A 12,881-nucleotide genomic window follows, 5' to 3' on the forward strand; every position below is an offset into this window, starting at 1 on the left:
AACAAAAATCTAAATAAATTAAAGTTATTAAACAATCGACACTTTAATTCCATTCCTCATAAATTTCGTGAAATATGATGCTTAAATACATCTGTTTTAATGGGAAAATTAAATAATGTCGATTATCAAGCTGCCTTTTGTAAAACGAATCTATTGTAATTGTAGTAGAAAGGTTTGTGTATTAGAAGCATTGATGCTGTTAAATTTCGGAGGTTAAAGGTCGAGATGGAGATAGAAGGACTCGTGTCATATTCGGTCCTATTGAAGATTTTACTTGTTATTAGCACTTATCAACACTATCAAAATTAAATTCTATGTCATTTTATAATAATCAATAATTTAAAAATGTTTTTAAAAATAAAATCTTATAACAGATGGCGGTACACAAATTTTAACTCTTTTGCCTGGAAAGTTACTCAACTCTCAGGTTTTACTTTATATAATTATAGAGTGATGTTGAAGTGTTTATTTTAGGAATATATAAATGAAACCATTGAATAAATTAACAAAAATAAAAATTTTAAGGCTGTATAATAATTTTTGCATCAGAGCCCTTGACACCCTTATTCAGTTATTGATTATATTCACAATATTTCGGCAATTTCGCCCTTGAATAATGTTTATGAGATGATATTTATCTATAAACAATATTCTTTAAATGCCTTCTTATAAAAATGAATTGTAATTGCAGTAAATATTATGCATTAAATCGAGGTTTTACTTCTTAAATATATCGTTTTCCTATACGCGACATTCTCCACCAATATTTAACACACAAATGATACGGTAATCGACATATCACGTGCTAGAAAATTTACAAAAAATACCATGAAATTGATGCGATAAATATAAAACAAAAGAAAATATAAATGAAAGACAATTATAATAAAGAAATTATAAAAAATATATATACCGTTAGTAAGATACGATGGAGAGTAAACTTTTACCACACTTCGTGAATTGTATAGGATAAGTTATCTTGCACTGTGACCTGAAAATAGAGTAAAAACGATCATCCTTTCCTTTCAGTTTCCGATCATCTACATCACAATGAGCTGAAAAGCTCATTGTGATGTAGATGATTGGAAACTGAGAGGTAGGAATTGACCTATTCGTTACTCCTTTTTACCAGCAGATTCGCGGGTCAATCGCAGTATTTTTCAACTCTCCATCACAACCAGAATTCCGCCTCAGCCCCAATTAAAGTATCAAAGACGTAACACATCCAAGTTCAAAGCTCCTTACCATGTAACGACACACTCCCCATTATAGGTTTCATCTACCTTCACTAATTCATTAAATTAATGGTCAAGCTTTTGAATTACCATTGTTTCTGAAACATTTCATAAAACCTTATGCATATTCAATGTATTTTTATAATCTCCTAAAAAGTTTGAAAGAATAACATACTTTATACAAGATATTTTAAATTAAACACCATCTTATTAACCCCTTTCATTATCTTTCTGTCTGGGAGTGTTACTTACATTATTATATATTAAAATTGTATCAAAATATTCGAGTTTCATAAGCGAATATATATATATATATATATATAGCAAATCAAAATCAATTTATACCTGATTTTTCGTCTTTTTTCCTAAAATTTTACACCTAAAAACTTTCGTTTAGGAGCCAAAAGTTCGTTTATTTATCTTAAATATTCTCCATTAAAAAACATTGATCTAATTAACATTTTAAACGTTAATAACTGTGAATAACAATCGATACTAAATTAAACTTTAAACCTCATATGTTATATAAACTTCTAGATAAGGTTTCCACGTACAATCTTTCGAAAATGGCCATTGGCATGAGAAATTAGCCACGTATTTTAAGTCCATACACTTATAATAAAGCGTAGGTGAAGAGCTATAAGGTAAGAAATGATGCTTTTTTATCTTTTCTTAAATACAGTATTATAAATTTATTAACACGTAAGTAGTATAAATTATATTTTAAATCGAAATAATAATTATTTATATTATATTTTAAGATAAACATTTAAACGACTGTTTAAAAGTTAACAGATATCAAGTAGATATCTCTCTTCGTTTCTGGCATCGTCATTAAACAACATTCGGAAATACCAAGAGTATTTTAGTAGGTTTCTTATAAAATCTTTTTCATTTATTATATATGTATTTTGGAGGTTTAAAGAGATTTAATTTTAAAATATTTACAATTTCTTTATATAAAATTATAAATATAAGTTATAATTATAATTGTGCAAAGTCGTTTCCTGTATAGACTAGACTAATTGAGTACGCAACTATAAACTTTTCTATACGAAAGACCTATGCTCATATATAATTCATACACCTATGTTGTAGGCCTACATATATTAGGACCTAAAAGGCATTGATATTAAGCAATGGTATTGATACCTCGCGCTTTAGGAGGCCTCAAACAAGGTTTAGGCATAATCAACGTAGGTAAAAGCCCAATGTTGACTTTCTTCTTATAATTTAATATAAAAACAAATTAATTAAATTCAAAATGGAATATAATATTCAATTTTCGAGCAAGTAAATAACAAAAATTTCCTTATTTATTTATTTTAAAAATTCTATTCGCCAGTTTAAAAAGGTTAAAAAGTTCATTATTTTCAGAAAGTTATATATTATGTTAATTCGAAAAAATTAATATATATATATATATAGGAAATTTATATAACAGGTATAACAAGCATTTGAGACAAAATTAGTGGATTTACATAATATATTAAATATACACAATTCTGTACGATATCTGCAATGAGAGACTTAACATAGAGAAGATAGAGATAAACTAATATAGACAGAGACAGACAGACAGCCCCTACAGGCTTTGCAGATATTCCCAGCAAGTGGGAACATCTACAAAGCCAGACAGAGTATAAGAACCCCAAGAATGATAAAGTGGCTAAATTAAGACTAGAAAAGACTAGAGAATGTCAACTAAAAGTCTATCTACAAATATACTTTCCTTATAAATATTGCTATGTAACACAGATCGATTAAGAAATAATGAAAGAAATTTTCTCTGAATTCAGTCAAAAGTTTTCTTCGAGAAACACCTGATATTAAGCAGAATATGGGCTAAGGCTTTCACAAATTTAAATTTTTTAAAATTTATTTATGTTTAATAAAGGTACTCAATGATCACCTATATCTAGCTCTATACAAGTTGAATACGAGTATAAAGTTTTAAGAATGAATGTTTAAATATTATTGATTAAATTTGAATTCTTTACATAGATAATAATATAAATATTTATAAATTTTGAATTATTCATTCATAGGAATCGTTTTAATTATTGTTTGATGCGTACTTATCACAAAAATTTAATCGACATGGTGATATCTAGAAGCAGAAAATGTTCTATCGACAAGAAAATGCTACCGATGAAACTTCATTACCTTTTCTATTCACTTGGTAATTTTTATAATATCAAATTAATATAAAAATTCTTTAAATTAATATTTTTTCTATATTTTTTATTATTAATTTTCTAGCTGCGGCATCAGCTTTGAATTACTTCCCACTAATAGCTAAAAACATCGGAGTTAGTGCTACAGGATTGGGTATTACTTACCTGACGGTCCCATTTCTTGCAGTTTTTATGAATCCAATATTCGGATACGTTACCGATAAATTCAAGAAAATAAAATTCATTATCATCCTCCTGATTGTTTTAATTACGCCTGTTTACTTTTCAATCAATTTTATTCCTGAAATCATAAAAGAAAATCACATCATTTCTGATGTAAAATTGTTCTGTGATGACAGCAATACGTCAATTTTCATTAAGTCTCCTCATTTTTTAATGAGAAGTCCGAATAACGAAAGTATTGAGTGCCAAGTAGAGTGTTTGACTTGCTACAACGATGATATTTCATGTCGAAATGTATATAATTTGATCAGCGAGCCATTCCTTAATCGTTCTGAAACCTTAGAAGTCAGGAACGTGACCTCCCAGAATAATAATCTAGCATCTTCATTCTGTTTTCACGAATTATCTGATAATTGCACAGCCTCGTGCTTCACGGAAGACCATGAATTCAATTCGTTTCACTACTATCAATTTTGGTTATTTGTCGTATTAACATCATTAGCTCTTATTATAACCAATGCTGTCATAGCCTTATCGGATGCTGCTTGTTTTGAATCACTGGAAGGAAAAGTTAATCAATTTGGTAAACAAAGATATTTATTTTCTCTTGGATGGGGAATATCATCTATTGGTACTGGATACATTGTTGAATTAGCAAATGCCAATAACGCAGGGAAAACTAATTTTTCTATAAGTTACTACATAATGTTGCCTTTAATTTTCTTCGATATAATAACGCTGGCGTTTACAGATATGCGAAAAGAAAAATCGTCAAACAATATATTAAAAGATGTCAGAAAAATATTTGTGAAGGGCCATCCTTTCTTCCTTGTGTTTGCTTCATTTCTCATAGGTGCATTTTCTGGTCTAAAATGGTATTATGGCTATTGGTATTTGGAAGATTTGGGAGGTAGTAAACTATTAATGGGTTTACATAATGCAATGCTTTGCATTTGGGCCGAAGTACCTTTTATGTTTATTTCTGGTTGGATTATCAAAAGAATTGGAAGAGACAATAGCGTGTGTTTGGCTTTCATCACCTTTACTATTTGGTTTTTTACTGCTTCATTTATTAGAAATCCTTGGTTGATTTTGTTACCCGATTTAGTTCAAGGACCNTATAGACTAGACTAATTGAGTACGCAACTATAAACTTTTCTATACGAAAGACCTATGCTCATATATAATTCATACACCTATGTTGTAGGCCTACATATATTAGGACCTAAAAGGCATTGATATTAAGCAATGGTATTGATACCTCGCGCTTTAGGAGGCCTCAAACAAGGTTTAGGCATAATCAACGTAGGTAAAAGCCCAATGTTGACTTTCTTCTTATAATTTAATATAAAAACAAATTAATTAAATTCAAAATGGAATATAATATTCAATTTTCGAGCAAGTAAATAACAAAAATTTCCTTATTTATTTATTTTAAAAATTCTATTCGCCAGTTTAAAAAGGTTAAAAAGTTCATTATTTTCAGAAAGTTATATATTATGTTAATTCGAAAAAATTAATATATATATATATATAGGAAATTTATATAACAGGTATAACAAGCATTTGAGACAAAATTAGTGGATTTACATAATATATTAAATATACACAATTCTGTACGATATCTGCAATGAGAGACTTAACATAGAGAAGATAGAGATAAACTAATATAGATAGAGACAGACAGACAGCCCCTACAGGCTTTGCAGATATTCCCAGCAAGTGGGAACATCTACAAAGCCAGACAGAGTATAAGAACCCCAAGAATGATAAAGTGGCTAAATTAAGACTAGAAAAGACTAGAGAATGTCAACTAAAAGTCTATCTACAAATATACTTTCCTTATAAATATTGCTATGTAACACAGATCGATTAAGAAATAATGAAAGAAATTTTCTCTGAATTCAGTCAAAAGTTTTCTTCGAGAAACACCTGATATTAAGCAGAATATGGGCTAAGGCTTTCACAAATTTAAATTTTTTAAAATTTATTTATGTTTAATAAAGGTACTCAATGATCACCTATATCTAGCTCTATACAAGTTGAATACGAGTATAAAGTTTTAAGAATGAATGTTTAAATATTATTGATTAAATTTGAATTCTTTACATAGATAATAATATAAATATTTATAAATTTTGAATTATTCATTCATAGGAATCGTTTTAATTATTGTTTGATGCGTACTTATCACAAAAATTTAATCGACATGGTGATATCTAGAAGCAGAAAATGTTCTATCGACAAGAAAATGCTACCGATGAAACTTCATTACCTTTTCTATTCACTTGGTAATTTTTATAATATCAAATTAATATAAAAATTCTTTAAATTAATATTTTTTCTATATTTTTTATTATGAATTTTCTAGCTGCGGCATCAGCTTTGAATTACTTCCCACTTATAGCTAAAAACATCGGAGTTAGTNTTGGAAAGAGTTAAAAACGAAAAACGGAAAAAACACTAAATGTTAAAACTAAGTACAGTACAATTTAGTTTTATTATATTAAGTAAATTGATTCTTTAATCATTTTACTTGATATAAAGAACATTATGCTGATTAATTTTCTTTTGACTTCTGTTTATAGGTAGTTATTCATATATATGAAGTAAAAACATAATAACTACATAACTTGATTCTTTTCATATAAATAACTTATTGATATATATTTGAAAGATTCAGGTGTAAAAGATGGTAACCCACTTTTTGAGTCATTTTACAAGTTGCTTTATTAAATGGTCTATCTCCAGCTTATCAAATGGTCAGAAGTGTCAGTTTACATTTATAGAGGTAAGGTGAAGTCAATCAGAAGTCACTGTAATTTTGTCTTTTAAAATACAAACAATAAACAAATTTTAATTTACATTTTCCCCAGAACTAGGTTTATGTGGGTTACTATCTTTTACACCCAAACCCTTTATATAAACTATATTTTTATAATCATAAAATAACTTCGATAAATTAAGTATTATTGATTTATCAAATATCAAAAATAATTTTTATTAACTTTTAATATTAAATTGAATTTACTAAGTTACTGGATAATTATAGTATAGGTCTCTTATTAATAATTTAAAACTCTTAATTTTTTAGTTTATGCACCTCAGGCAGGAAAACTAGAGAATGGAATTCGTAATTTTCCAAATTTACATGATGAAAAATATGTAGCAGAAAATTTTTTAAAAATGAATGACAAGCTTCCTCTAGCACTTCCGTAAGTAATGAATTGAATTGAATTTAAAATTTTTATTAAATTAGCAAGGTATTATTCTCTTCTTTTCCCTGTTTCTTAAATTTTCCATACACAGGTTCTATTTAAATTGGATAATGAAATATTATTTAAAATTTTTATTAAATTTGCAAGGTATTATTCTCTTCTTTTCCCTGTTTCTTAAATTTTCCATACACAGGTTCTATTTAAATTGGATAATGAAATATCTATTGTATTTAGACACAATGTGTTTTTAATGTATTTAGATACGATATATGTGTTTTTAATTTCATACATAATAATAATTGTCTATGAAAATATTAAATGAATAGTTATAATGAACAATATGAGAAATATGTTTAGTTTTAAACGTTTGCCTATATCACGTGTTGATTCACAATATTCATGTTGCTTCTATTCAGAGATCAGTAAAAACTTTTCTAAAGAAACGAGAGTGAAATCTGCCTATGGGAATTTGAATAGAAATCGTTATTCTGAGTATGGAAGAGGTTTATCGTCTTTGTTTATACAGTTATTGGAATGGGATGAATTTTTCACAAGACATTCTGTAATGGAAAAAGTCCAGCCCTGCATGCTCCAGCATGCTCCAGCATACTCCTTATACAGGACTTGAGTTTGTTTGTAAGATTATTTCCTCCACCAAATAATGTCCGAATGTTGAAAATGTGTGAAATTAAATTGCAAACTCGTAGTTTGAGACTTAAGTTGCTGTTTATTCATTTAAATCCGGCTCTTCCTCTGCCCATGCCATTGTATGTCTCTGATTACTATTGAATTATTTATCAGATTTTAATTACCTAACCGCACTACATAATTAACGTTTTCATAATACAAACTTAGGAATATTTTGATATATAATGTATAATATTCTCATTCAAACAAATTTTTCACGTTGCCATGTTAAAATCTTCTAATTAGAATACTATTTATGGTTATAAAATTATATATTTTACATGGATATCAGTGTATAAATTGTGATTTATTTGATAAATTTCATAATAAAAGTGCATAATATATAAATATATTAATTACAATTTGTTTTCTAGGTATAGGTACAGGATGTCTATTAGGAGGAATTGGTTTTGATAATTATAATAGTCGGTTGACTTATCGTTTTGTGGGATGTTTCTCTTTAGGATCAGCCATTATATACAAATGCATCACGACATTCATAGCTGGAGAAAAGTCTATAATAAAACGTATGATTTTTTCCTTACATTTCAGTGCTTAAATAACAATTATTTTATTAAAATGTTATAAATAATATTAAATAATTGTAACGAAAATCAGCAGCAGTTTTAGTTCTTGCGAAGTTTTTGATAAGCAGCATGTTGATAGACCTTATTAACAACCCATACGTTTATGTTAATTAATTTTATACAAAGTCTAAGACCTTTAATATATATATATATATATATATATATGAGGGCTATAAAACACGAAGCTCTAGACATAAACTAAACACAGATTGCCTTTATAAAAACAGTAATGATGATCTTAATTTCCAAACAAATGATATTGAATCATGATGAAATGTCATTTTCTAATGAAATTTCGCTCAGAATTGAGAGTAGTTTTGAATTATTTTCTCATTAATGTCTCTTTGAAGTAAATATAAACAATGTTTTGCAATGTTGTTAATTTATTGATTTTATTACCAATCTGCAAAAATTATCTTAAAAATTGTAGATAAGTGCAATGAACATCAACTCAAATTATTAGAAACAGTTTAAAATCCTTTTCCTACTTCCACTTTTTACATACGTTTCCATGTCTTATACATCTGTCTGTTCCATACTCTTCCACTTCTATATATTTTCTTATGTTCCACACACTTCCATCATTTCCTCATCTTGTTTTATATTTTTCCACCTGTTCTACACATTTTTATCTTTTCCATACTTTAAACTCCTTTCTACCTATTTCATTCTCTTTCATCCTTCCGTCAAACTGTAAAGTAGTTCATTGGAAGGGGTACTGACTCAATAGGTTATAAAAACCCATACTTTAATTTTATTCCTTACAATTAATTAATATGATATCAGATTATTATAGATACTGTTGAAAATTATATAAATTTAGCAATAACTTTGTTTTAGAAATTTCATGAAATTTGAGGCTTATTATACGACAGAGTGGAAACAAATACAGTATTAGTGTAAAAATTTAAGAAATAACGTAAAAATTATTATATGTCAAATAAATTTATACTAATTACAACACTTAAAAATGCATATTACAATTTCTAATTTTTGTCAAACAGAAATAATTTTGGATAATTATTTCTATGTCACTGACGAGTGAGTCATAAGTCATTTACTATAAAATTCTGTATTGAATGTACGGTATCAACTAACAACTGAATTGGAGAAAACTGAATGATCCAAAATAGACATATAAAATGGGGCAAACATAATAATTCAAAATAGCAAACAAAAATGAAGCAGCCAACTTTCCAAAATGCTAAGATTCGTTCAATAAGAGTGCTATTTCATGTAAAAACGTAACAAAGAACTAATAATCTTTCTATAAGATTCCCATTGACCGTTGGGAATGCGAAGAAATATAATGTAACAGGAACAAACACAGTGAAATTTTAAACAGTGGATTCGCTTTCAGTTAAATAATTCTGCGCCAAGTAAATTCGCAGGGTAATAATTAACTTGTTATAAAATAAATTAAAACAAGAAAGAAGAAATTAGTAAATTTAATGCGCTGGGTTTTATCCATTTTTTATATAGGAAAAATATCACTTAAAGGTGTTTCATGAAATCCAGATACATAAATAAGATATTACATTAAAATAGAAAGCGTGTGTTATAATTTTATTGTCTGATCAGATTCCACCAAAATGGATTCTACTTAATATAAACGAAAACCTCCATTTTGAGTTGTTTTTCTTAAGATTTTGCAATTTTCTAATGAAATTCCAATTATTACAGTTTGAAATATTTAAAGAAAAGGTTCCAGAGAGTTACTTTTAAACATTTAATAACTGAAATCTCTTTTAAAAAAGGCAAAAAAGAACAAAAATGATCTGCTTTAAAGGATTTATTCATATGAATGACGCCATTAATTTACAGAAATGGATCTAAAAAACTTTACATATTTAAAAAAAAAGGTTCCAGAGCGTTACTTTTAAACATTTAATAACTGAAATCTCTTTTAAAAAAGGCAAGAAAGAACAAAAATGATCTGCCTTAAAGGATTTATTCATATGAATGACGCCATTCATTTACAGAAATGGATCTAAAAAACTTTACATATTTATTATTTATTTTATTTAAAAGTATTTTTATATAAAATTAATTATAATAAACTTTCTTATAGAGAGAATAAGTGTAACAGAAGTTGAGAAACCGAAGCTAGAAGATCCCAGTCAATAGATATTATTTAAAAACATTAATTAAATGTATATCCCATTAAAATATGAAAATTTATGAAAAATAAATAAATTGATTAATATATTAATGAAAAGTTTGTATAATATATATAATAATTTATTCTAGAATAAAATTTATAGTATATTAAGGATAAGCATTTTAAAAATATTGTTAATTATTTGACAAACTTATGAATTGTCACCAATATAAATTCTTGTAAGAAAGACTATCTTTACAGCCTGAATTTATTAATTATTAATGTAATAAAATATCACAGACATTAACTGTTGTTCTGTCTCTCAAAATATACCTTTTAACTGTATTATTTCACACGGTTATGACTAAAATAAACTAGAATACTTTAATACAAATCTTTATAATTGAAAATTTGAATAATGATGTTTATGAAACGGGCGGTCATAAAGATTTTAAAAATATTGTTAATTATTTGACAAACTTATGAATTGTCACCAATATAAATTCTTGTAAGAAAGAATATCTTTACAGCCTGAATTTATTAATTATTAATATAATAAAATATCACAGACATTAACTGTTGTTCTGTCTCTCAAAATATACCTTTTAACTGTATTATTTCACACGGTTATGACTAAAATAAACTAGAATACTTTAATACAAATCTTTATAATGGAAAATTTGAATAATGATGTTTATGAAACGGCAGTCATACCCAGTGAATCTATTATAATTGTATAGTAAATACGTTTAAAAAAATCCAGCAACGAGTTGCGTAGCTTTCCCGGCATTAATTGGTGGCGCCATCTGTTATGATATTTTATGTAAAAACTTTTTATATTTTTAACTATTATAATATAGCAAAAATCTTAATTTTGAGGGTAGAGATGGGTTTTATAAAACATTGTAAATGCTAATAACGAGTAAAATCGTCATTAGGTTCGATCCTACTAGACATACACACGACCCCATTTATCTCCCCATCCCCTCGATCTTTAACCATTAAAATTTAACGGTATCAATTCCCTTACTACACAAGCCTTTCTGCAAGATTTCACAAAATTTTGACAAAAATCACAGGAGTTATTAAGCTTCAAATAAAATGAACAAAATCGTGCTTTTTCCACATACATATTCAATACATTAACATGACAGATGAAAAATCACAACTGTTGTTAATTTATCATATTGTTTAATAATTTAAATTTAAACGCTACCAAATAATTAAGCAATTTAATTAAGAAGTGAAGAGTGTCTCAAAGAAATGATGGCTGTGGATCATGAGTTTTTCTCCGATTTTCTGGGATGAAGTGAATTTGATACCTTAGTTGTAATAATTTTTATTACAGTATATTACAATAAGCATTATAGTAGTTTTAATTTATTAAATTATTCATTATTGTGTTCTAATCATTAAATAATTAAGAATGATCATCAAAAGATTACGTGCAACTCTTCTACTGCTTCAATTCTGATTATGGAGCATTTTCAAATGACGTAACAAAGTCTCACGTGTTTGTATTCCGTAAGCCGCCATATTAGAGCCGTTCGTACAGTGAGGCGTGTACTCAGTAGGATGCAATTCAAATTCTGTAACGCAAAATGGAGTGTTATTCTACAGAATTCCTGCAATTCTACAACACGAAGGACATCAGACTTCTCAGAACTCTCTAAACGACTACAAATTTACAGGTAATTTAAGTGTACAGATTGATCATTTAATTTTATTGCCATTTGAGAGAGTTAATTCTGTGGATCTTATCAGTTTCCTGGGTTTTTTTTTTACTAATCCATTCTATTCTACTGTAATCCCTTTTCGTTATTCCTAACATAAAGTTACATATAGGGGAGACCGGGACAAGATCGGCATGTTAAGCTTTACTTAAATTTTGTGTAATAAATACTGCTGTAAACTGAAAAAAAAGCTTTGCATATTGTCTATTGGAATGTTACCTTACTATAGAACTGGTTAAAATCAGTTTGGAAATAAAAATAATTAAAATAATTACAACTTTACAAGAAGAGAGAAATTGACGAAGTTGCCCCGGGTATAGGGGCAAGATCGGCAACTTCTCTCTTTTTGTAAAGTTGTAATTATTTTAATTATTTTTATTAAAGTTGCCCCTGGTATAGGGGCAACAGTAATGGGGCAAGATAGGCACGTATATAAAATTATGTTATTAACAATGTATAAGTTGGAATTCACTATTAAAACAAAGAAATACAAATCCAACACCCATTTAATATTATTACAACGAAATGCAAGTTCAAAGACATATATACATGAATAACAAATGCAAACATGTTTTCATTTATCATCTGTTTGATTTTTATCCTTTGCTTCTAATGTGGCTTTATGTTGCCGATCTTACCCCGCTAGTCATGATTTCGAAACATTAAGTACAACCCTGAGAACAGAATGCCAAGCCACGATCTGGCCACGTGAATAAGTTGAAGTTACATCCTTCTAACAGGAAAAGTAACTTTCGTTATCATGGAATTATAACAAAACCTGCCAATTCAATATAAATGGAAAAAAAATATTATATGGAATTGAACGAAAATGAAAATTTGCTTGATAATTCAACTACGCTTGTTGGAGAACAATAAAAACACTACACTCAACAAGCCACCAATAAAACTCAACTGCCTAACCTATAACCAAAGACTCCTTTTAAGTTGTTTTTAAAAAAA

General features: G+C 27.6%; 1 protein-coding gene across 1 annotated transcript; it reads left to right on the top strand.

Moving 5' to 3' along the window:
- Window positions 1-1,783: 1,783 nt before the first annotated feature.
- LOC111636949 lies at window positions 1,784-4,729 on the top strand. The gene is made up of 4 exons (XM_023382333.1): window positions 1,784-1,879; window positions 1,997-2,103; window positions 3,284-3,417; window positions 3,498-4,729. The coding sequence occupies exons 3-4, from the start codon at window positions 3,306-3,308 to the stop codon at window positions 4,727-4,729; spliced, it is 1,344 nt and encodes a 447-aa protein (XP_023238101.1). The 5' UTR covers window positions 1,784-1,879; window positions 1,997-2,103; window positions 3,284-3,305.
- Window positions 4,730-12,881: the final 8,152 nt, after the last annotated feature.

Source organism: Centruroides sculpturatus, unplaced genomic scaffold, assembly GCF_000671375.1.
Source record: "Centruroides sculpturatus isolate CEXI.00-Female unplaced genomic scaffold, Cexi_2.0 scaffold1032, whole genome shotgun sequence".
In the NCBI taxonomy this organism is placed as follows: Eukaryota; Metazoa; Arthropoda; class Arachnida; order Scorpiones; family Buthidae; genus Centruroides; species Centruroides sculpturatus.